The sequence below is a fragment of the Mus pahari genome, chromosome 9, assembly GCF_900095145.1.
Source record: "Mus pahari chromosome 9, PAHARI_EIJ_v1.1, whole genome shotgun sequence".
Lineage (NCBI taxonomy): Eukaryota > Metazoa > Chordata > Mammalia > Rodentia > Muridae > Mus > Mus pahari.
The window spans coordinates 5883170-5907042 of record NC_034598.1 but is presented as its reverse complement, the minus strand read 5'-3'; the positions used below and the strand labels follow the sequence as shown (position 1 = coordinate 5907042).

The 23873-nt window shown below is 45.1% G+C and overlaps 1 protein-coding gene and 1 pseudogene across 1 annotated transcript in view; both read right to left on the bottom strand.

The window, feature by feature from the left end:
• Positions 1–3182: 3182 nt before the first annotated feature.
• Positions 3183–9426, bottom strand: LOC110326710 (annotated as a pseudogene).
• Positions 9427–14768: 5342 nt separating this feature from the next.
• Traf3ip2 (TRAF3 interacting protein 2) overlaps positions 14769–23873 on the bottom strand; it is a 37129-nt gene continuing 28024 nt past the window's right edge. The window contains exons 6-9 of the mRNA XM_021204718.2: positions 23101–23169; positions 21924–22040; positions 17359–17433; positions 14769–15195 (exon numbers count right to left, since the gene is read on the bottom strand). Of these exons, the coding sequence (XP_021060377.1) occupies positions 15049–15195; positions 17359–17433; positions 21924–22040; positions 23101–23169 (408 nt within the window). The 3' untranslated portion in view covers positions 14769–15048. The remainder of the gene's footprint in view (positions 15196–17358; positions 17434–21923; positions 22041–23100; positions 23170–23873) is intronic.

Sequence of the window (23873 nt, the reverse complement as noted above, 5' to 3'; positions counted from 1 at the left end):
TCTCTCTCTTTTTAACATTTTTTTTTAAAAAAATGTGTGTGTGCACGTGTGCATGTGCGTATTCCGTGGAGTGGAGAAAGGATGTCAGATCCCCTGAAACTAGAGATACAAGCAGCTGTACATCACTAGAGATACAAGCAGCTGTCCATCACTGGATGTGGGTGCTGAGAAGTGAGCACAGAGATACAAGCAGCTGTCCATCACTGGGTGTGGGTGCTGAGAANTGAGCACAGAGATACAAGCAGNTGTNNATCACTNGNTGTGGGTGCTGAGAACTGAGCACANAGATACAAGCAGCTGTNCATCACTGGNTGTGNGTGCTGAGAACTGAGCACAGAGATACAAGCAGCTGTCCATCACTGGGTGTGGGTGCTGAGAACTGACCACAGAGATACAAGCAGCTGTACATCACTGGGTGTGGGTGCTGAGAACTGAGCACAGGTCCTGTAGAAGAGCAGCAGATGCTCTCAGCCACCGAGATACTCCTTAAGCCCTCTCTACTTCTTAACCACAAATTCTAATTTAGAGAAATATATATATTTAAACTATGTGCCATGTCTTTTTGCTCTTTCTTTTGCTCTGGAGTAGTTCCTGAGTTTTTACTTGGCACTTTTGAGGACTATGAGCTGGCATTTTGTATTAGAACGTCTTCCACTGTGTTTGGCATATTAGAGTTATTACAAGTATTGCAGAGGTGCCGTGTGTTCTTACTAAGTGCTGTGCTATATACTGTGTCTACTTTGACTTTGACAACCTATAATGAAGAATTTTCCTGGACAGACACTTCCCTTGCCCCACCCATGCCCTAGTATCTTACATCAAGTACCCTCTCTTTTGGGGATGCTCTCTTCAACTTGCCTGCACTCCAGCACACACACCAGCCTACTTTTTGTTTTTTGCAAAAATCCTGTACCTCATGTAGAATTTGAAACCATGTGCCAGATTGTACCTACAGCCTCAGCCAACCTGGGGTCCCAGTTCCCTGAACTATGCCATCACTGCAATAGGCTTTGGCTTTGACACTCTGTCTCAGGCTGACCCTAGCAGGAATGCCTTTCTCACCTGTTGGCCTACCATCCTACAGAAGCCCTCCATGTGAGCCCTTCCTTCCTTCATTCTTCTTTAAGATTCACATTGTTTATGTAGGCTCTAGTAGGTTTCCCTCACCTGACGAAGTTTTCATTGGATATATTGTTGATGGTCTTTTGGTAGTAATGGTGTACTTTCATTTCAACAATTAAAAAATAACTTGGGTAATAAAATATATACATACATGATTTATCTGAGATGTTCATTGCATTACCACATACTTTAGAGTCATTACTCTCTGTTAAAATTGAATTGACACTGTAGGATTACTTACATGACAATATTTAACTTTTAATGTGTTGGTAGCCATTTTGTAGGCATATCTTAGCATCAGAAATAACCAGACTACGTTATGTGGATTCGTGAGAATCATACTGGGTTATCTTACCACTTTTAGAGCTAAAACTTTTCAGTGATGAGATACAATTGAGTTTAGTTTATTTCAATTGTTTGGTTTTGTTGAGACAGTGTCTTGCTATGTGACTCTGACTGGCCTGAAATTCACTATGTAGCCCAGGGTGTCCCTTCAGGAGGAATGGGGCTCATAGTAGCCCAAGCTAAACTCAGAAGCACCCAAGCAAAGCTATCACTTTACTCAAGGTGTGCTCATTATGAATTAGTCACATTTGTTTATGTCACATTAAAACCTCAAAGTAATCTCCACCATGAACTTTCCTTTAGATTTTTTGTGCATATCTTGTATATTATGTCTTACTATATTTAGCTATATATTATTGCATAATATATATGTGAGTGTTTTCCTTCATGTATGCCTATGACTTCAGGGGTCAGAAGAGAGCATTGGATTCTCTAGAACTAGAGTTATGGATGGCTGTAAACCAGGGAATTGAACCTGGGTCCTCTGCAGGACCAACAAGTATTCTTAACTTGTTGATGAGCCATCTCTCCAGGCCTATCAAGAACTTTTTATTAAAAGCTTAATTTAAGAAGAAGGAAGACCAACGTGTGGATACTTCATTCCTCCTTAGAATAGGGAACAAAATACCCATGAAAGGAGTTACAGAGACAAAGTTTGGAGCTAAGAGGAAAGGATGGACTATCCAGAGACTACCCCACCCGGGGATCCATCCCATCATCAGCCACCAAACCCAGATACTANTGCACATGCCAGCAAGATTTTGCTGAAGGGACCCTGANATAGCTGTCTCTTGTGAGGCTATGCCAGTGCCTGGCAAATCAGAAGTGGATGCTCACAGTCATCTGTTGGAGGGAACACAGGGCCCCCAATGGAGGAGCTAGAGAAAGAACCCAAGGTCCTGAAGGGGTTTGCAACCCTATAGGTGGAACAACTATATGAACTAACCAGTACCCCCAGAGCTCGTGTCTCTAGCTGCATATGTAGCAGAAGATGGCCTAATCGGCCATCATTGGGAAGAGAGGCCCCTAGGTCTTGCAAACTTTATATGCCCCAGTACAAGGGAACACCAGGGCCAAGAAGGGGGAGTGGGTAGGTAGGGGAGCAGGGCAGGGGGAGGGTATAGGGAACTTTCAGGATAGCATTTGAAATGTAATTAAAGAAAATATCTAATAAAAAAATTAAACAGCAAAAAAAAAAAAGCTTAATTAAAAAAAAATCAGTGTTGTACCATTTTTAAATCAGTTGTGCTAGTCTGTTAAAAGACTAGGCTCACAGTAAGAAATGTAAAAATCAGTTGGGTTAATCACAATAATGAACTGGGGGCTGGATAGGTGGTTCAGTTGTTAAAAGTGCATCTGGCTCATTCAGAGGACACACATTTGGTTCTCAGAATCCACCTTAGGGAGTTCACAATCACTTACAACACCAGTTCCCAGGGGAGATCCAGTGCCCTTCCTTCATGGGCACTTGCAGTTGTGTGCACAGACCCTTACACACACACATAGTTAAACATAAAACAATGGTGACTTCAATTGAGCAAGTTGATAGGAGGAAAACCTGATAAGAATAATGATCTCTAGTCACATAATTGCTCATGGTACTCAAATCAACCATCAAAACATAAAATGTATAGCACCACCCTATTGTGCTCTTATTTATTTATTTCTATTTATTTTGCTTTATGGAAAATTTATTGCAACTCTCCAACAGCGCATTACTTTTTCTTTTTAACGTCTTGCTCTGCAGCTTCCTTTGCCCTTTTTGCTCGGATGCCACAGAGTCGGGCGTTGGCACGGGCCATTCGGAGACTGGCAAAAGCCTTGAAGTTCTTCTCTTCTTCTGTGATGACCCTGGCCTTTTCCTTTTTGTACACATTCCGGATGGGCATCAGCTTAAGTTCTTCAGCAGAACTGTCTCCCTTCTTCGGAGCAGAAGGCTTCCTGGGGAACAGGATGAGCTTGGAGCAGTACTCCTTCAGGCGCTGCACGTTGGCCTGCAGTGACTCTGTGGATTTGTTTTGCCTCCTCGGGTCTACAGAGATGCCGATGGTGCGAGCCATTTTCTTGTGGATGCCAGCCACCCTGAGCTCCTCCAGGCTGAAGCCCCTGCCAGCCCGGACCTTGATGTGGTATCTCACTGTAGGGCACCTCACGATGGGCCTGATGGGCCGGACGCAGGGCGAGGGGCGAGGGGCGATGCGACGCACTTTCGCCTGCCAGGCCTTGTGCCTGCGGATCTTGCACGCCGGCTGGTTGAACCAAGTGTCCACTCGCTGCTGCCAATCCTTGTGGAAGTGGGGCTTCAGGATCACGCCATTCCGGCTGGGCGCCGTGGTTGCCTCCTATACAGGAGAACGGCCGAGCGGAAAGGCCTATCTGCTTTTATTGTGTATTTATAGATGTATAAATTACAACTAACCCAACACTGGACGTTTAGCTTCAGCAATAACTGTTACCTAGAACTGATGTTCCCTTCTTTGAATTTACCAGGTGATTTTGTTTTCACTAAACCTACAGGTATGATTATTTTCTTCCAGCTTTTTTTTTTTAAAGATTTATTTATTATTATATCTAAGTACATTGTAGCTGTCTTCAGATGCACCAGAAGAGGGTGTCAGATCTCATTACAGATGGTTGTGAGCCACCATGTGGTTGCTGGGATTTGAACTCAGGACCTTTGGAAGAGCAGTCCATGCTCTTAACCACTGAGCCATCTGTCCAGCCCTTTTTAAAACTTGTAAAACTGGGGAGATGACTCAGTGGTTAGGAGCACTGGCTGCTATTCCAGAGGACCCAGGTTTAGTTCCCCAACACTGACATGGTACCTCACAACTATCTGTAACTCTAGTTCCAAGGAATCTGAGATCTACTTCTGTCTTTCCTGGCACCAGGCATGCACCTGGTACACAGATATACATGCAGCAAAACAATCATGCGTGTAACATAAAATATTATAAAATGGAGCTTGGGAGACGGTAAGGACAAAGCACTTCCCACATAACTACGAGGACACGAGTTTGAATCCTAGCACTCACATAAAAGCCAGCAGACATGGCAGCCTAGCTGGAACCCCAGAGCTCAGGAGGTGAAGACAGGAGATGCCCAGTGCAAATTGATGAGTATCAGGTTCAGCAGAGAGAACCTGATAACGTAAATAACGTGGAGGTGACCTAAGAAGGTGTGAAACACTAGCTTCCAAATACATGTGGGCACACACACACACAACACACATACCTACCTGAGCCCATACATACACAAAGACAGAAAATTTACCATCTTGACCAACTCAGTATTATTAAGAATATCTGCAATGGTAGGCAACAGATCCCTGGGATTTTTTTCCCTTTGTGTTTAGTTTTTAATCAACTATTAATAGAAAGCATTTATACTTAATTATATATGTGTATATATTTAAGGAACATTTCAATGAAAGCTCTTTAAGTCCCTATTGGGGGTGAGGGTTCTAGGAGAACTTTTTTTTTTCTTTTAGGAAAATAATGAAGTTTGAAATACACTAAGCATTGTGATATAGCTTTCTTTCAGTTTAATGAGTACTCTGCCAGCCTTCCTGGCTTTTCCCTGTGTTTGGTCTACCCAGAGACTGGGCTAGAGATGAAGACAAATCTTCATTTCTTAGGAAAGCAGAGCTTGAGAACATAGCAGGGTTCCCAACCCAAATCTGGATTTTCTGTCTTTAATAATAGGTATAATGTGAACACAATAAGCCAGCCACATTGTTTCCAGCATGCTTACAAATCTATTACCCTATCTATGCGTCCCCACAGGCAGCTTCCCCTTTAAAGTTAGCACTGTTACCAAGTTTTGCTGTTATGCCTTTAATCATCCTAGCTAATGCTGCCCAGGGCCTTGCTTCTTAGCAAGATTTAGCTTCAGGGAAAGAAGGCCATCTCCAGGTGCCGTGACTCTTCAATGACTTCTCTCTGACCTTGTTAAGAAAACAAACTATGCTGATCAGCACCTCCAGAAAGACTTCCTGAAAGCTTTAGGTTTAAAAACTTGTATTATTGACATTTTACAAGGTTTCACTTTCAAAGTGTAAGAGTTTTGCTGTCAGAATCTGCTGTTAGGTTGGGGGGTGCGGGGGAGGGGCTGGGGTATGATTCAAAATTGGTCTGCTGAGATGGTTAAGCTGATTAAAACCTCATGACCTGAGCTTCATCCCAAGAACCTTGGTGCGAGGAAAGAAGCAATTCCATAAAGTTGTCACACACACACACACACACACACACACACACACACCTAAAGACATCCAAAGTCCCCATAAACATTCCATAACCATGGGACACAAAGCTAGATGAAAACCCGAGAAAGGGAGGAGGGCTTGAGGATTTAGCTCACACAGGTACAACTGTAGACACACTCTTTCCTTCATCTTATCCTGACAGCCTCCCTGGGAATCAGTTCTCGTGTGTGTGTGTGTGTGTGTGTGTGTGTGTGTGTGTGTGTGTGTGTAGTTGGCTGTGACAGAGTAAAATAACATGTTTAAGGTCATATTAAGTATAAGAGACTTGAGCTGCAAACCTGGGTGTGCCTGATTGATGCTGTACCACCCATAAGTACCTGTGAAAGCCTGCCACAGATTTGGCTTGGCAGTGTTGCAGGTCGCATACTGTGACTAGGGAACTTGGATAGTACCAGTATTCAGTCATAGAATTTCTTCACCCACCCTGGCAAGTTATCATTCTCTGCTCTTTTGCTTGTTTGTGTATTTAGCTGAGAGGTTCAACTGCAGACATTTCCCACACCCCACTAAGCAGAGTGCAGAAATTCACTTGCTTTGTTCCAGCTGTGCCAGCATCCAACAGGGTTCAGCCAGCCCTGCTGTGGAGCTGGTCTCCCCTCCTTCCTACCTGTAGTAGGCACTATCATCTGGCCCTTCTCCAGGTATGGAGCTGGGCTGCTCTTTAGAGAGGTGTGATGGATGGCCAGTGGTCTGTGTTGTCATTTATTGGTTAAATACGTACATTCTGCAGTCCTGTTTCTCCATTTCTTACATTCTGTCTCTGGATCTTTTATCTCAGTTTCACGGTGATTTATAGGAGCCTTGAATACAATAATCTTAAAAGTGTGAGGAATAAGGAACCGGTCTTCAGTTTATTAGGAACACTCACACACACACACACACACACACACACACACACACACACACACACATTCCAGAAACTGATCATCAGTCATAGGTTCTGTGAAGCTCAGAGGTAAGAGACTGACTTCTTAACCTCATGAGCTTTCCCACCCTGGCATCCGATCTCCTCAGCTGGATTTTAAGTAATTGCAGAACAAGCGTGTGTGTTACTTCTATTGTATGCCTTGCAAATAGTAGACTGTGAGTGAGTGGTAGGAGAATTGGGTTGGTTTCTTTGTTGCTGTGGTAGCTGCTAAACTCCCCTTTGAATGGCAGTTTTGCTAGAAAAGATAACAAGAGGATTGGGGCTTCCACCTCAACACTGGTGTGTCTGAGACTCTGGTTGGTGTGTCTTTTCAGAGAATGATGAGTGATATACTGGTATGCAAAGACTCAGTTCGGGATCTTAACTTTAAAAACCTGCCTGAAGAGATGCTCTGCTCACCTACTTTGGGATATACACTTAAGCTCATCTCCCAGCATCCCCTGAAGCACTCAGATGCTTGCCTTGTCAGAAGTGGGTCAAACAGCTGCCTGTCGACACAGCAGGAGATGCTGCAGACACGCCCCCTTGCTGATGTAGACTTTGGGCTTCTCCTTTCTACAAGGCAGTTAGAGTCAGGCTGATAGGTCCTTGGCTTGGGTGCAGGAGTGTCATTCACAGAGGAAATAGTAACTTCACTTAGGGAACCCTAAATGAGATGCACAACTGCTGTCTTAAGCAAGATAAAGCAAACAGGATGTAATCTTTCCCTGATAACTAAGGACATTATAAAACTAATAAGGTGTTCAGAGAGCTGTGATACGGTTGGTTGCTTGCTTGCTGTTTTAAGACAAGGCTTTGTGCTGTAGCCTAGGTTGGTCTTGAACTCACCATTGTAGCCTGACTAGCCCCGAACTTTCAGGAATCTTCCTATCTTAAGCCTTTCAAGTGCTGGAATTCTAGCTTATCAGGAACTTCTGATGGGTTGTCTTAGTGTTCCCATTGTTGTCTCGAAACACCACGACCAAAAAAGCAAATTGTGGGGGAGGGTTTATTCTACTACTCTTCCACATCACTGAAGGGAGCCAGGACAGGAACTCCAACCAGGCAGGAACCTGGAGGCCGATGTAGAGGCCATGAAGGGGTGCTGCTTACTGGCTCACTCCTATGGCTTGCTCAGCCTGCTTTTTTATAGAACCCAGGACCACCAGCCCAGGGATGGCACCACCCACAAGGGGCTGACCCCTTTCCCATCAACCACTAATTAAGAAAATGCTCTACAGGCTTGCCTACGGCCTGATCTTATGGAGACATTTTTCTTAATTGAGGTAACCTCCTCTCAGATAACTTTAGTTTGTGTCAAGCTGACATAAAACTGTCCAGCACAGGGGTGTTTATTACTGTAGTATATGAATCTGAACCCGTTACTAATTTGATTTCACTTGGGAAAAAATTAGATATAAAGTTGCTTTTGTAAATGTCACTTGGCAATATCTTAAAAGTTGCATATTTAATGGTTTGTTTTTCAGTCTGATTTGATGGGTCGAATAAGAATGGGCCCCTAGGCTCATGTACTCAAAGTCTTGGTCACCAGGAAGTAGCACTGTTTGAAAGGATTAGGGGGTGTGGCTTGTCAGAGGAAGTGTCATTGGGCGTGGGTTTTGGGTTTTCTAAGGCCCATGCCAAGCTCAGAACCTCTGTTCCTGCTGCCTACAGATCCAAATGTAGAACTCTGAGATACTTCTCCAGTACCACGTCTGCTGCTGTCATTCTCTCTGTCATGCTGTTAATGACTGAACCTCTGAAACTGTAAGCCAGCCCAATTAAATGCTTTCTTTTCTAAGAGTTGCCTTGGTCACGGTATCTCCTCACAGCCACAGAACAGTGACAAGGACATCTGTTTAAAATGTTTTCGTAACAAAACCATGTTGTCAGGATGTCAGCTGCCCCTCTCCCAGGATGCTATTTCCTAGCCCTTCTTCCCTGGTGTCATTGTTTTAGGAGCCATTGAGAATGAGCACCTTGTTTTAAAAGTTTATTTTAAACTATAGTGGAAGAAATTTCTTTCTAGTCGCAAAGGAGAACACTGAGAATGGCTATTTTTCTATTATGACTTGGGCCTTATAAAAATTAAATGTAAACTTCCTTAGTCTCTAGTTTAGGGGTTCTTTATAAAACCTCTGCATTTGTGTGTATTTCAGACTCAATCTACTGCTCTGGAACCTACTGGAGAGGGATTTCAAACCAGGGAAACATAAGTTTTCTCAAGTTTCTAAGTAAACAAACTGTGGTTAACAACAGATTGGAGAGTAAAATCAGTCCTTGAACTCAAGGAACCTTGACAGACAAAATGCAAGATGCTAAATCAGTCAGGTCCCGACTTTACCCCAACACACTTCTCTGGTTATAGAGAAAGAAGCCTTTGACCAATGCCAGTGAGGTTCAGACAATACTGTTGTACCCAGATAAACTCAGAACCAGCAGCTTTCAGCCCAAGGCATTGCCTGGGATTTGGCAAAGGCCGGGCAGGTACCTGAGGCCAGCCGCCACTCTGTGGTGATGCTGGCAGCCAGGCTTATAGCCAGCCTTTTGCAAAGCAGTCCTTTGATAGCACTGATTACATCTCCCTCGACAGAGCCCGCGGCTGATTGAGCAGCAGCCAACTTCTCTAGGTAACAAAGAGGAGGGAAAGTAATCCAAACACAGGTTTTATTATAAAATCCAGGGAGTGAGAGAAGTATGTTTATTCTGTGAGATAGCACACCTGCTCAGGCCCCGGAGGCTCATTTCCATCAGTTGCCATGGCAAACTCGTTATACTTCAGGGCCATGTGGCTTTGTTTCCTTTTGAAATCTGGTCCTTGTCCTACCTTCTCTAACAACTCCAACACAATGGCATGGGAGCCTGCAACAGCATAATTGATTTCTCTGTCTCTCTATCAGCAGTTCACGTTTGTTCAGCACCGGCCTGAGTCTGCCTTCTCCTCTGAACTCCTTGCTAACCATGAAGGCATGCTTCGAAAGCTATCCTCATTAACATTCCAGGTCTCTCTTCCCTGTCAGCACAACAAGGCCCACATCAATGGCCTCCTTCCTCCCTGCTTTACTGCGTGGCTCAGTTCCATGCTTTGCTGCGGATCCAGGTGCCCAGGCAAACAACACTGGGCTGAGAAGCATGCAGGAGAGAGTAAAAATAGAACAGCAGCTTGGACGCATACCAGAGCAGCTACTTCATCTCCACGCGCTTTGCACACTAAGCCTGCTGGGATCCACTAGGCAGGAGTCCTCTTGCCCTCCCCTTCTCCCCTCCCCCTCTCCCTCCCCAGCTGCCTTCTTCCATCAGCACCTTCCCAGTGAAGGGGGCAAAGGGAGGTCAGGCACAGGACAAGAAAGATGTCCCCTGGTGGTTTGAACTTTCAAGCCTTATGAGATCTGGGGCTGTGATTATGCCTTCCTCACAAGACATTCTAGAAAAGAGAGAGCAGGCCCTGACCTCATTACCTCTGCCCAGTCACTGGAGCTTCTCATTGTTTATCAAAATCTCAGCACTTCCTAAACCGTAAATGTGGCCTGGGACCACACCCAGACATCCCCTGAGAAGGTAAATACACAAGTCAGCTATGCTGACCTTTCCTTCTGCAGATCCCACCTGCTGGGCTTGATGCTAAGAGCTCCTGAGCAAATACACAGTCACACCGGAGGGGCACTGAACTGCTCACCATGTGTTCTGAGTTGAAACAACTTTTCAAGGGAAAAAAAAAAGGAAGACTTGGTATGAAGTTAGGAATGTGCTGTCACTTGGATGCAGGTCTTCCAGAATGCTAACTCTACGGGTTGGATTCTTTTGTGCTGTTTTATGCCTCGGTGAACAGTACTGATTCTGCAGCCAGCCCCAACCCCCACACCCTCCCAAGGGCAGTTACTCAGGCATCTCTCATTTCTCCATATTTCTCAAAGTACCACTTTTGTAGCATCAGAACAATACTATTATATTTAAATATCACAGTATTTAAAGAGTAAAAAACATTTTTTTAAAAAATTACTGATTTTTGAGTGCACACACACACACAAACACAGCTTTAAAAGAAGTTGATGTAATTGCAGATTTTTGTCTTCAAGCTTCAGGAAGGTTTTGAGGAATTTTAAGTTGGCCTAGGGTTCACATAGAATCACTACAGACTAAATATGCCAAACCATGTCAAGAGAAGCCACACTCCATATCATCACGGCAATAATTAATTCCCTGAGGAGGTTCTCCCAGCACAAGTTGTGACATGATCATTTACTCTTGAAGCCACCAGAGGATAGAGGTAATCTTCCCTCAGTCCTCCCATGTTCAGGAGGCTGTGTTTACCTCAGGGAGGAACTCTGTCACTGTGGATAAGAACACCAGTAAACCCCAGAAGGCGCCATAGGCTGGCCAGCCTGGAGCTAGGTCGCTGGGACTGTGGCCCTGGAGTGATCTTGGATGAGTCAGTTTCTTTGGATCCTGTTTCCTTCCCACGTAAATCAAAGCGCAGGGTCCCTTTCAGAATGAAAATTCGGTAACAGAAAAGTTACCTTACAATGTCACTATTCTGCTGCTTCTTTCTTTTTGTTTGTTGTTGAGTTGTATCATATAGAGCTATTTGTACTGGAAAATAGCACAAGACTCTCTGAGATGAGAGGTGTGGCTTCTTGGTAATATTTTCCTACGGTGTAATCTACCTTCTCATTTCATCTGCAATTGAAGGAGAAGGTCTTCCAGATTCTTCTAGGTAAAGTAAAGAGAAATAGAAAGACCCTGTGGTTTGAAAGACTCTCCCTGGGTCATTTCAGTGATCACAGGACTTTGCAATCCATCTGGCAAAGATGGCAGTGTAGTGCCTGATGAAATGGCTGGGCTTAGGGAAAATGCTCTTGGCAAAACATCCCAAAACAAGGATGGAAAGTTCAAACTGGAGAACTTGCAGCCCCTGTTGAGATGACTCAGAAAAAGTCAAGTCTTCAAAGGGGTGATTTGTTTAAGGGGTAATAACTACAGCAACAATGATTCTTCTGATCTAAGCTGAGAAAAACACATCCCAATACTTGGATTGCAGCCCTATGCCGAGACATCTTTTAACTCTATAGAAGTTAAATTAGACAGGCAAGTGTTTTGAAGACAGTCACTGAAATTAAAACTAGCCACTAAGCCGAGCAGTGGTGGCGCACGCCTTTAATCCCAGCACTCAGGAGGCAGAGGCAGGCGGATTTCTGAGTTCGAGGCCAGCCTGGTCTACAGAGTGAGTTCCAGGACAGTCAGGGCTGTACAGAGAAACCCTGTCTTGCAAAACCACAAAATAAATAAATAAATAAACAACAAGCAAAACTAGCCACTAAATACCAGAAAATAACCTGCATCTATACCCAGTGTACCTGACTCAAATCAGCTTCTTGTGACTGACATCAGGGGTGACAAGGCTATTTTTACCAAGTTATATCCAGTTTCTACCCTCAAAATATCTACAAATAGATACACAAGGACCAGAGTAATGTTGAAATCAACCAAGTGTTAATCTGAGTATCAGTGTTCTAAAGTAATTGTGAAAAATCCTTTGCTGGTGGTGGCCATCAGATTTCAGACACTTGAGAGCCAAGTTGTCAACTCTAGGTGACTGTGAGCACGAACACACACACACACACACACACACACAGGATATTGTTTGAGTGGTTTGCATTTTGTTTGTTTTACACTGACTGCTTACCTCCTGGTAAACTGTAACCCTTTAAGGACTGTTGTGGCACGTGAGGGACTTTTTCTTAATCACCTGGGATAGTATAGAAGGAACTAGTTGCTGAATGCTCTTGAAAAGTTTCTCGAGGGGGAGGGGTACTAATAACATTACACTCTAAATCTTTGCAAACTGGGAACACTTCAAAGAAATAATTGCTGGGCTATTTCTGCAGACGTAGAATCCTCAATAATCGTCTCACCTCAAACGGAAACAATAACGAGAAGAGAAAAGGATGGAAGTTTGAGATGCTTCCCAGCGATTCAGAATTGGGTAACAAGAACATCCTACTGGGTCTCAAGTGCCTCAAAAGTAATTATTACCTCCATAAGGTCATACAGACAAGCACTTACATTATGCTAGTTTGTTTCCTATTTAAAACCATTTATTCAATGTACATGTTGGTCATAAAGTAGATCAAACTGCATTCTTTGTAACTCATTAGCAACTTTTCTTATTTGTAGTTGAAAGTATTTGTCTTTCTCTATAGTGACATTTGAGAGATGACTACCTCATAGTAAAGTAGAAACTTGTTTACTAAGTCAGGCAGAGAAAGGAAGAGATGGCTCTCATGGCCCAAGCATCTCTTTATTGAACTATCGGGCTGCAATACTATCTTTCTCCTTGGGCAATAGTTTATTTAGATCACACACACATTTTCTAAATGTCTATGTGTTGTTTCTTGGAGACCAAATAAGCCCAAATTATTGAATTGAGAGTATTGTTAAGAACATTTTTAAAAGAAGGAACATCTCATGAGACAATGTACCTAAGGACTGTGGGTGTGCCTCAGTGTTAGAGCACCCAGGGCCCTAAAGTCAATCTCTAGCACTGGGGTGGGGTAGGAGCAAGTTCTGTCAGATACATTGGTGCATGCTTATAATCCCTACACTCAGGTGCAGAGGCAGTAGAGTGCCACATTCTAAGCCAGCCAGAGCTCAGCAGTTAGAAGGCAGCCTGAACTGCACAGTATGATGCTTCTCCAAATAAGGCAGAAGTATATTTTTGTTACTATGAATCAAGTTAGTTTCCTGCCTTTTAAAAACTAGTTACATTTACATTTAAGAAAGAAAATATATCCAGGTGTGGTGGTTTGAACAAGACTGGCTCCAAATTCATATATTTGACTGTTTGGTTCTCAGCTGGTAGACTGTTCAGGAAGGGTTAGGAGGTGTGGCCTTATTGGAGGAGGTGTGTCACTGCCAGTGGGCTTTGAGGTTTCATAAGCCAATGACAGGCACTCTCTCTTTCCTTCTCTCCCTCCCTCCACCCCTCCATCTTTCAGATAAAATGTAAGCTCAAAGCTACTATACCAGCAATATGTCTGCCTACCTGCTGCCACATTCCTTGTCATGATAACCATGGACTAAGCCTCTGAAACTGTAAGCAAGCCCCTAATTAAATGCTTTCTTTTAAACACAGTAATAAAATAGTAAATGCTGGTATATACCTGTAATCCCAGCACTTGGAGGGCCAAGACAGGAGGATCACTGTAAGTTCAAGGCCATCTTACTGTGTATATTGAATTCTGGGCCATCCAGAGCTACATAGTAAGACTCCATCTCCAAAAACCAAAACAGAACAGAACAAAACAGAAATAAAAAGTAAAATCACATTTATCCCCTGGGAGGTGTGATTATAAAAAAAATAAACACACCCAATTACTTAACTAACGAGAATTTAAAGTTTAAGGCCCACATTTCAGACCTTCTAGGGTCATTAGAAATAGCTTACACAGGCAGGTGAGATGGCTCAGTGGGTAAGAACACTGACTGCTCTTCCTAAAGGTCCTGAATTCAAACCCCAGCAACCACATGGTGGCTCACAACCACCCATGATGAGATCTGATGCCCTCTTGTGGTGTATCCAAAGACAGCTACTTATGTATTATAATAAATAAATCTTTACAAAAGAAAAGAAAAGAAAGAAATACCTTTCCATATGATTTTATAAATCTCCCAAGTCCCAGAAAAGCAAAATGACTTGCTTAGTCACAGAGGTACTCAGGAGTGGGACAGAGATAGAAAACTAGACCATAACTCTGGCCTGGGTGACACAGCCCCTGTTTCTTCATACATATACTCAGATAGTTTTACATAAATGGCCAGACTTTTTCCTCTTTGTGAAGGGCTGGGGGTTGTATCCTGAACTCCTACATGCTAAGCAAGTGTTCCACCTCTGAGCTACACTCCCCACCCAATTACACTGTTTACAATTAGGATTGCTTCGTTAAAAGCCTCAACTGCAAGAGAAAGCCTTTCACATTAAAAGGATGTATAAACTTTCTGGTTTTAATCCTTTAGTGCAGAGAACTCTGTCACATTTATCTACTACTATATCTGAGCAGTTTCGTTGATGTCCCAGGGCTGCCCCTTTCAGTATAAATTAATATGCCCACCTCCACTGAGATAAACGCATTCTTACAAAGAATAATCATTTTATTATTTGAGCATGATTCAGACTGGTCTAAGGACGCCACAGAGCACCTGACCGACTCATAAAAGTAGCTGAAGTGATGAGAGTTTCTGTGGTCATAGGTGTTTGTTTCCGTCACCTGCAGCAGCATCTGGGCAGCACCGGAAGCCCAGCGAGGACAACTCAGACTCAGGAGGCCGGGGACTCTGCAGAAGAGGTGCTCCAGGGCCTGGGTGCCACCAGCCAGCTCAGCTAGAAGAATGCTGTGAGAACAGGCTGGCATCGTCACAAGGGTACCACCTGGAGGGTGGGCAGAGGGCCTCGGGGAGGAGCCACATACTCTTCCTCTCGGAGCAGCCGCAGCAGGATGTTTTTCTTATTCTTGGGCCAGCTGTAAACATGAGTGTTTTGCAGCCAGGTCGGCACATGCTCCTGTGGGAGAGGGCAGGAACAGAGGTCAGGGAAGAGAGAGAAGCCTGGATCCCAGATCCCGGGCTCAGTTCTGAACAGCTCTGGATGCCTGCCACAGGTGTTCCCGCCAGGCGGTCTCGGGAGCCGCTGGTTTGCTTTCGGAGAGTTTAGCACGCGAAAGCACTTTTGGCTTTGGGTGCAAGCTGTGTATCTCATTATGGAAGCCATATGTGTGCAGCGTTTTCTGTCAGACTCCCAGGCTATCTGCCCTTTGCATGCCATGTGCTTTTCACCACCTCACATGAAAGGGGTAGGACTGAGGTCACACTGAATGATGTGAATTCCCCTGGGGCTTTGGGGGAAGGATGCCAGGGCTGTGGGCTTAATCTAATTCATGATTCTTTCACTCCAAACTCAGCTCTGGCTTGAAGAGCAAGGAACAAATCAGAGCTGTGAGCCCGGGGTTCCACCAGCCAATTCGGTCACCCTCAGGACCGTCCATGTGGAGCACATGTTCTGGTGAGGAGAGACCATGAGAAGCTCAGCAGCAACCAGAAACAAAATGTGGACGCTGCTGTCAGAGGGAGAGTTTGCAGCACCTAGGGGATGCTTCGGGAGAGCCACAGTGATAGAAGCTGCTAGGCCTGTACATTCAGAGTAATTAAGGAAGTCAGTGGGAAATGTCACAGAATTTTAAAACTAGAGAGGTAGAGATTGGAGTTCCTTGATGGCAGAGAAGAAGGTGGACAGTATAGAGGTCAGAGGAGGGTGAGACTAGTAAAGAGATTTGCCAGTTAATAACTGCATTTAGTCCCTGGACAAGCCAGGGCCAGCAAGGATGAGGGGCCCTTTCATACATCTTGTGCATTTTCCGACCTTATGCATCCAGTCCACATATACTGGTGTCTTAGTTTGGGTTTGCTATGACATGACACCATGACCAAAGCAACTCTTATAAAAGCAAACATTTAACTGTGTCTGGCTTACAGTTCAGAGGCTCAGTCCATTATCATCACGGCAGGAAGCATGGCACATGCAGACAGCCATGGTGCTGGACAAGGGGCTGAGAGTTCTGCATCTTGATTTGAAGGCAACCAGAAGAGACTTCCAGGCAGTCAGGAGGATTGTCTCAAAGCCCACCCCCACAGTGACACTCTTTCTCCCACAAGGCCACACCTACTGCAATAAGGTCACACTTAATATTGTCACTTCCCATTAGCCAAGCATGTTCAAACCACCACAACTGGGCTCTCCCTCATGCAGAGTAGAGGTTCCAGTACATTAATAACATCTAGGAATCCTCCAGAATGAGGCTGCACCCAAACTCCCAGTGCTCCAGTCCAGGTGTCAAGCTATTTACTTAGCTTCTGTCTTCCCCTTTGCCAGGCCTAGGCTTGGCTCGTATTCTCTAAAGCTGTCAGCATACCCTTGAGAAAATGACGAAAACCCTCATGCGAAACCCAGCCAGGTTCACTGAGACCCGTGCAGATGCAGGCCTGCATTCTATAGGTGTGAGGGTTGAACTGTGTGCAGCAAAGTACTTATGTGGAGCAGAAAGCAAAGTGTCCATCCTATGGCTCTACCATGAGAGATGAGAAGCATTAGATGATGCTCGTATTCTTGGGCATTTGCATACTTGATCCCCAGTTGGTGATGCTGTTTGGAGAGGCCTAGGAGGTATGGGCTGGCTAAAGGAAGTATGTTACTTGAAGCAGGCTTTGGGGTTTCAAATGCCACACTCTCTGCTTCCCATTTGTCATTCGGGATGTGAGCCCTCAGCTCAGTGTCCAGCTCTAGATGCTGTGATTGCCTGCTGTCTCCCTTCCCTGGCATGAAGGAGGAACATCTTCTCCCGCTGCAGTCATAAGCGCCAGACGACCCTTCCTTCGATAAGTTGCCTTGCTCCTGGTGTTTTACCACAGCAACAGAAGAGTAACTATGCACAAACCAGTCCTTCGTGTACACAGACGGAAATTAAGACAGCCGTGGTCCTACCCGATAACACTTCCAGAATGCTCGGAGCCCAGTGCACAGAAAACTAGTTGATCTTTCTGGTAACTGTTATCTCTGAGTGCTGTCAAAGAGTTGACAAGATTTTTAACCTAAAATCCCAGGTAGTCCTCAAGGCAGATTTGAGAACAAAGGTGGAATTATTGAGGACTGTTTGCTGGTTCACTTCCTTACCTTCTTGGCATTTGGGAAGAGCACGGGGATGAATCTGAAGTTCATGCTTCCCTGATTTATGAACTCAATCTGCATCTAAAACCAAAAAATTTGAAGACTTAATCCAGGGTCAAAGATGAGTTAATGTGTCAACAACACTGCCAGCCCACATGACAACTTTATTCTGGGTTGTTTATATGAGTGCCATATTGCTTAACATTTTAAGCTTCCTCCGGAAACATTATGCCACTTTTTCTATATAGACCACTATGATGGCTATCGTTGGCTGTCCACCTGAATACATCTAGAATTAACGAAAAAATAACTAAAAAATCCCAGCAAGGGATTTTTGCTTAATTAAACCATTCAAAATAGGAAGATCCACTCTTCTAATCCAGATCTTTGAGGTGGAAAGACCCACCTTTTATTATTATTATTATTATTATTATTATTATTATTATTATTGTTTTCTTTATTTACATTTCAAATGCTATCCCGAAAGTTTCCTATACCCTCCCCCCACCTCTGCTCCCCTACCCACCCACTCCCACTACTTGGCCCAGGCCTTGCCTTGTGCTGGGTCATATAAAGTTTGCAAGACCAAGGGGCCTCTCTACCCAATGATGGCTGATTAGGCCATCTTCTGCTACATATGCAGCTAGAGACACAAACTCAGGGGGTACTGGTTAGTTCATATTGTTGTTCCACCTACAGGGTTGCAGCCCCCTTAAGGTCCTTGGGTACTTTCTCTAGCTCCTCCATTGGCAACCCTGTGTTCCATCCAATAGCTGGCTGTGAGCATCCACTTCTGTGTTTGCCAGGCACTGGCATAGCCTCACAAGAGGCCACAATATCAGGGTCCCTTCAGCAGAATCTTGTTGGCATGAGCATTAGTATCTAGGTTTGGTGGCTGATGATGGGATGGACTCCCGAATGGGGTAGTCTCTGGAGGAAAGACCCACCTTTAACCCAGATCTTTTGAAATGCAAAAACCTACTTCTAATCTGGGCCACACCTTAGGCTGGAAGCCTTTATGAATGGAAGAAGGGAGCATTTCTCTGCCTGCTTGCTCTCACTCTCACTAGCATATCCATTCCTACACTAGATTAGAGCCTGCTTCTTCAGGATTCCAGTATATACTGAAGAGCAGCTGAGAAATCTGGCTTCGTGGATAGAATAGCTACTGGATTCTTGAACCTTCCATTGGTAGACAGCCATCTCTGGTAGACTAGCTGGACCAGAGCCTTTAAGCCTTTAAACCATTCTAATAAATTCCCATATGGAGAGAGTTCTGTCCTTCTAGAAAACCCTGAGTAATAGAGCCACTTACTGAAGACCTATTAAAATCACTTTCTGCCGGGCAGTGGTGGTGCACGCCTTTGATCCTAGCATTTGGGAGGCAGAGGCAGGCAGATTTCTGGGTTGGAGGCCAGCCTGGTCTACAGAGTGAGTTCCAGGTCAGCCAGGGCTACACAAAGATTGTCTCGGGAAAAAAAAAAAAAATCAGAACCAGAAAACTGGCTAGCAGGTACAGTTGATGCTGCCTTGCCTGAGACCCTAAGTTCCATCCCTGGAGCCCACACGATGGAAAGAGAGAACTGACCCCTGCAAGTTCTCCTTTGATCTCTACTCTGTTTACTCTGTGTGGCTTGTTTATTTGTTTGTTTTCAGTTAGGGTCTCACATGTAGCCTATAATTCACTATATAGCCCAGGTTGAGTTTGAACTCACAGCAGTCCTCCTTGTCAGCGTCCTGAGTGCTGATCTGGGTTTTAAAGATTAGGAGTATACAGGGGCTGGGTCACCTCAGTTTATAAGATAAGGCTATGTGTCCCTCTCTCAATTCTTTAGTCTATGGCTTTATATTATTTGCTTTCAATTGCCAAGTATGAGAGTACTTCTAATATGGAAACGAGTAAAGGCTAAAACCCAGGGTTGTTTGTTTAGCACCACTGATATGATTTGGACAATCCTCCCAAAGCTGTAGATCTGGTGAGCAGGCAAGAAGGAAAATTGCTAACCAGAGGACAGACAACGGAAGATTGTGACACTCAGGGGCCTGGTTATCTGTTCTGCTTCTGCGAGTCTGCAAGGACAGTTAACAGGAGAGGGACACCTGGGCATGAAGAAGGTTCTGGTCGGGTAGACAAAGTGGGGGAAGGCGAGGGCGGAGGGCATGTGAGCCTGGAGGGGAGGATGTGTCCTGTTCCGACTACAGCTATCTAGCAATCCAATCCACTTCTGGGCACAGTGGGCCTGACAGAGGAGGCTAGGAGGGTAACCATGAGGAGCCCACTCTGTCAGGCCTGAGGGCCCCTCACCAGATCAATCAGACTCTGCTCATCCAAGAGGATTTACCTACAAGAATTCAAACAAAATCAGAATTTTTCAATACCGAGAGAGTTAAAGTTTTCCAGATTCCCAAGGCCGACACAGAGCTTTTAGCCATCTGATGCCAAGGATGAGAGCAAGGAATTATGTACCCTGAACAGTTTCATCCTCCGATTGATTTTCAGAACAAAACCTTTTGTTGTGCATGAAAACAAAACTGAGAAGTGAATGTGGAGGCGCCAACAACCTCACTCTAACAGATTCACACAGTGCGGATCTGCCGTCCGGGTCTTCTCAGAGCCAGCTCCTTCCATACAGAAGACAACGCCAAGAGCATACACCACGTATGCAGTTCAAGTACCAGCCATGCCATCTCGAAGTAAGCGCCTGCAGTCAGGGGCTGAGTTAAAGCAGAGGAGGGTTCATTCCAGCGTCGAGGGCAGTGCGGGCTACTTGGTTTGTCACTAGGCTCCGCTCTGTCAAAGACAAGCCCTCAGCAGAATGCTTTGATTGTCTCTCATACTTTTTCTCAGATACTGGCTTTCTAATGACATCATTTGATGTGTGTAGTAACTACTCAGGTGCCGGGAGGAGACCAGGAAGTTAGCCTAGGAACAGGGAGATATAGATATAGATGGCACATCCAGTCCCTCGTGTGATGAGGAGAAGCCAAAGACAGTAGGGCCAAGACACCAAATTTGGAGACCACATGGCTATAGCTGGCACAGTCACTGGGTTGAACTGTGTGTATTACTGGCTGGCTTTTCAATATACTAGCACAACTAAACAGGTTTGTCCAGGAACTGGGAGGGACCTGGAATCCTTCTCAAGTACCAACTGCTGGTTCCTGGGACTGGCAGGTTCTTAGAGATGTAGACAGAATGTCGGTATTCTGGGAATGTGCAGACATGATACAGACAGCTAAGGGATAGAAATATCCAGAGCCAGTCGTGACCTTCATGGATCAGTTTATTTCTAGGAATATTATTTTTCAGACTCCACAGGCTGGCACTGGGTAAGACTGGATATGAGGCAGACTTAGATCCTGACCCTTAGCCAGACCCTTGAATTTTACCACCTTACCTTAGCTTCCACTTTGGGTTGTAAACTCAAACAAGTGGTCCACACTTACAGAGATCCTAAAGACTCAAGAGAATGAGGGTGCTGCTTATGCACCTTCCCTGCCCTCTATCCATAGGGTGGATGGCGGTCAACTTTGCTTCCCCTGGTGGCCTGAGGCTACTGACTGCATCCTGCCCAATGCTGCTTACTTAGTACTTGCAGTGAGGTATGACGGTCCCCATCCCCGTGCAGGATGAGACTGAAGCTGGGCTTGTGAGTTCAAATCCAGTGAGTTCCCTGCTCTTTCTCTGATGTCAGAATCCTTGGTAAACAAACAAGCCAGAGAAACCAGGGCCACTCTTGCCCTCAGATACATAGTTCCCATGGGACAGTGTGAAAGTCACAGGTCTAGTCTGGCTTCCTGGTTAAATTGAAATGGTCTCTAACGTATCTCTAAACCTACGAAGGACAAGATGACAAACGGTCCATAAAAGAACTAGTTCTGAAGCTGGGTAATATTTTCTCCAAGTTGTTGAGCAAGTTTGATTCCTTCTAAATTCTCCCCATGGTTTAAGTGTTACCAAGTCCCATGGCACAGGTTTGGCAGTAGAATGTTCCCCACCTATCACAAAAGAACAACAGTCTCTTTGGTTAAGGGTTTTCTTGTGCCAAACGCTTCAAATATCTTCATTCATCTTCACAGCACTGTGTATAGTGATGATCCATTCTGTGAACAGGGTTGCAGAAGGGCAGGATTGAAGGACTTGGGCCATGGTCATATAGCCTGTGCTTAGGAAGCTAATGTGACACATGCTTTTTTGGCATGACAGAAGTGTCCTTCCCATTTTGCACTTGCCTCTCTGAAAAAGCGAGGAACAGAGTTTAACAGCTACAGTGCCCAGCCCACTCCACCGCTCTAGCCTCTTAAAGCTTCACACTTGTTGGTAAATAGCCAAGCAAACAAAGCTCTACGTCCTAGAACCTTGACTGCTACCTCTAAGTTACTGACAGGACCAGTTTGAGTACTGGGTGGAGGAATGACACTTCTCCATAGGTCTCAAGGTTCAAAGTACACAGAGCCATAGAAACAACTTGTGGCATCCCCTAGCATCCTGGTACCTTGAATGAAGAAAGCCCCCCTAGAGAGGGTGCCTGCCCCAGAGGAAGAGCCCAGCGCTGTGGTCCCTCACTCACCATCCGATGAATGTACTTAGTATGTAAGCCATGCTCGTCCTCGTCCAGCTGCGACTCAGCGCCTTCCACATCCTGTTTGTATTTGGGGCTGATTGCTACGATTATCATCACTGTCTTCTGTAATGAGAAGGAGGAAAGCATGTTTATGGAAGCGGGAAGTGTGGTTCGTTTGGTGAAAGCCAGCTGGAAACTGGCTAGCAGGACCATACCCGGTCCCTGACCTGCTGGCCAGTACACAACCAATCCCTCTGTGAAAGTAAAAGGCATCAGCCCCCCCCCCACAGGCCTGCTGTCACCTCTAGCCCTCCCCACTGCCTCTGCGCCCAGCAGCCTACAAACACGCAGAACAAACGGTTCTGAGAGGAATTCTCCCATCATCCACAACCTTCCCTGATAAACATCTAATGAAATCTGAAATCACTGACTCAGTGTGGAGGCAGAAAGACATCACCACTGCGCGGAAAAGTGCCCTTCTTCCCTGCAGCCTGATGTGCGCTGTCAGTCACCATGCACCTCCACTGCCCTGCTTCTCCTGTGTACATTAGCACAGTCAGTAGGAGCAGACCCTTCAGCACAAAGCAAACACCGGGCTGCAGACAAAAGGAAGGCAGCAAAACCCAGCCTGCTGAGTCTCCCACCCCGCCCACTCCTGCCCAAAGAAGTACCCAGACACAGACGTGCTGGCAGCAATCAATTTCTATCTTGTTAAAGCACAGAGTGTCCCAGTGGCTAGTATAGATTCTGTCTGTGGAAAACGAATCACAGGGCTGCAAGTGGGTGCCCTGGGGTGGCATGATGCTTAGCTTTCAAAACTGCCCAGAAACCTCTCGAGCCCAGTCCTACAAAATGCTTGGAACGGCCTCCAATTCAGCTGGGTTCTGCTGTACCCTCCCACTCCCGCCATCATTTCCTCCTTTCCTATTCTGGTCTAGAAATTGTTTGTGCTGATTGTTATCAACCACCTGTGTCTGGTTTGACCGTTATTTCCTGCCTCTGCATGTCCAGGAGGGTGACCCCATCCTTCCTTTCCCAGTCTTTGCTTCCAACAAGAGAGGCTTTGTCCAGGCTTCCCCGGGCTCAGACTTGGGGAGTATCAGGGTTTCGACTGAGAAATAGCTTCACAAGCGAATTGTTTTTCTCACTAGCATACATCCTCAGATTGTTAGAACATACTTACATCTCGAAGATAGCGCTCCATCCATTTAATGATATCAATACCCCGGATTCTATCCTCAAATATGTCAATCTACAAGAAAAGGACACGCAAAAGGGCTCTTAATGAGAGCTTTCTCTGAGTGCAGACCTCAAGAAAACACAAGATGCTACATACATGTGCAACCCTAAAACTAGTGCTCTGAATCAGGAGGAACACATGAGTCCAAACGAAGAAACAAGAGGTTCGTGAAATATGCCCATTTCAATGTTCATAGATATTTAAGTATATAATATCCACAGTTAGAATATAGTGGTTCATTTCAAAATGTGTCTGCAGCTACACGATGATTATATGTTCAGAAATCTAAAAGACACAGTATATTACAAAGTTAAAAATAGTACAGTTATGTATCAGCAACTTGAAACATTTAAAGGCAGATTCTGTAACGTTAGTGACTATGTGGTATGCAAACGCTGAGATACCACTGTGGTGTTGGGTCATGATGATAGGATTATGTCCAGCTTCAGTTATACATCTCTACAGGATGGTATAGAAGTCGGGCAAAATCCATGGAACCCTCACAAGAACAAGCACTGAGCTGTAGAGGGGTGAAGGGCGAAAGTCAAGGACTCTGGGGCTTTGATAAGACTCAGAGTAGTGTCCTCTCCTGGGAGAGTGTGTGCCTGTGTGTGTGTGTGTGTGTGTGTGTGTGTGCCTGTGTGTGTGTGTGCGTGTGTGTGTGCCTGTGTGCGTGTGTGTGCGTGTGCGCGTGCGTGTGTGCGTGCGTGTGTGTG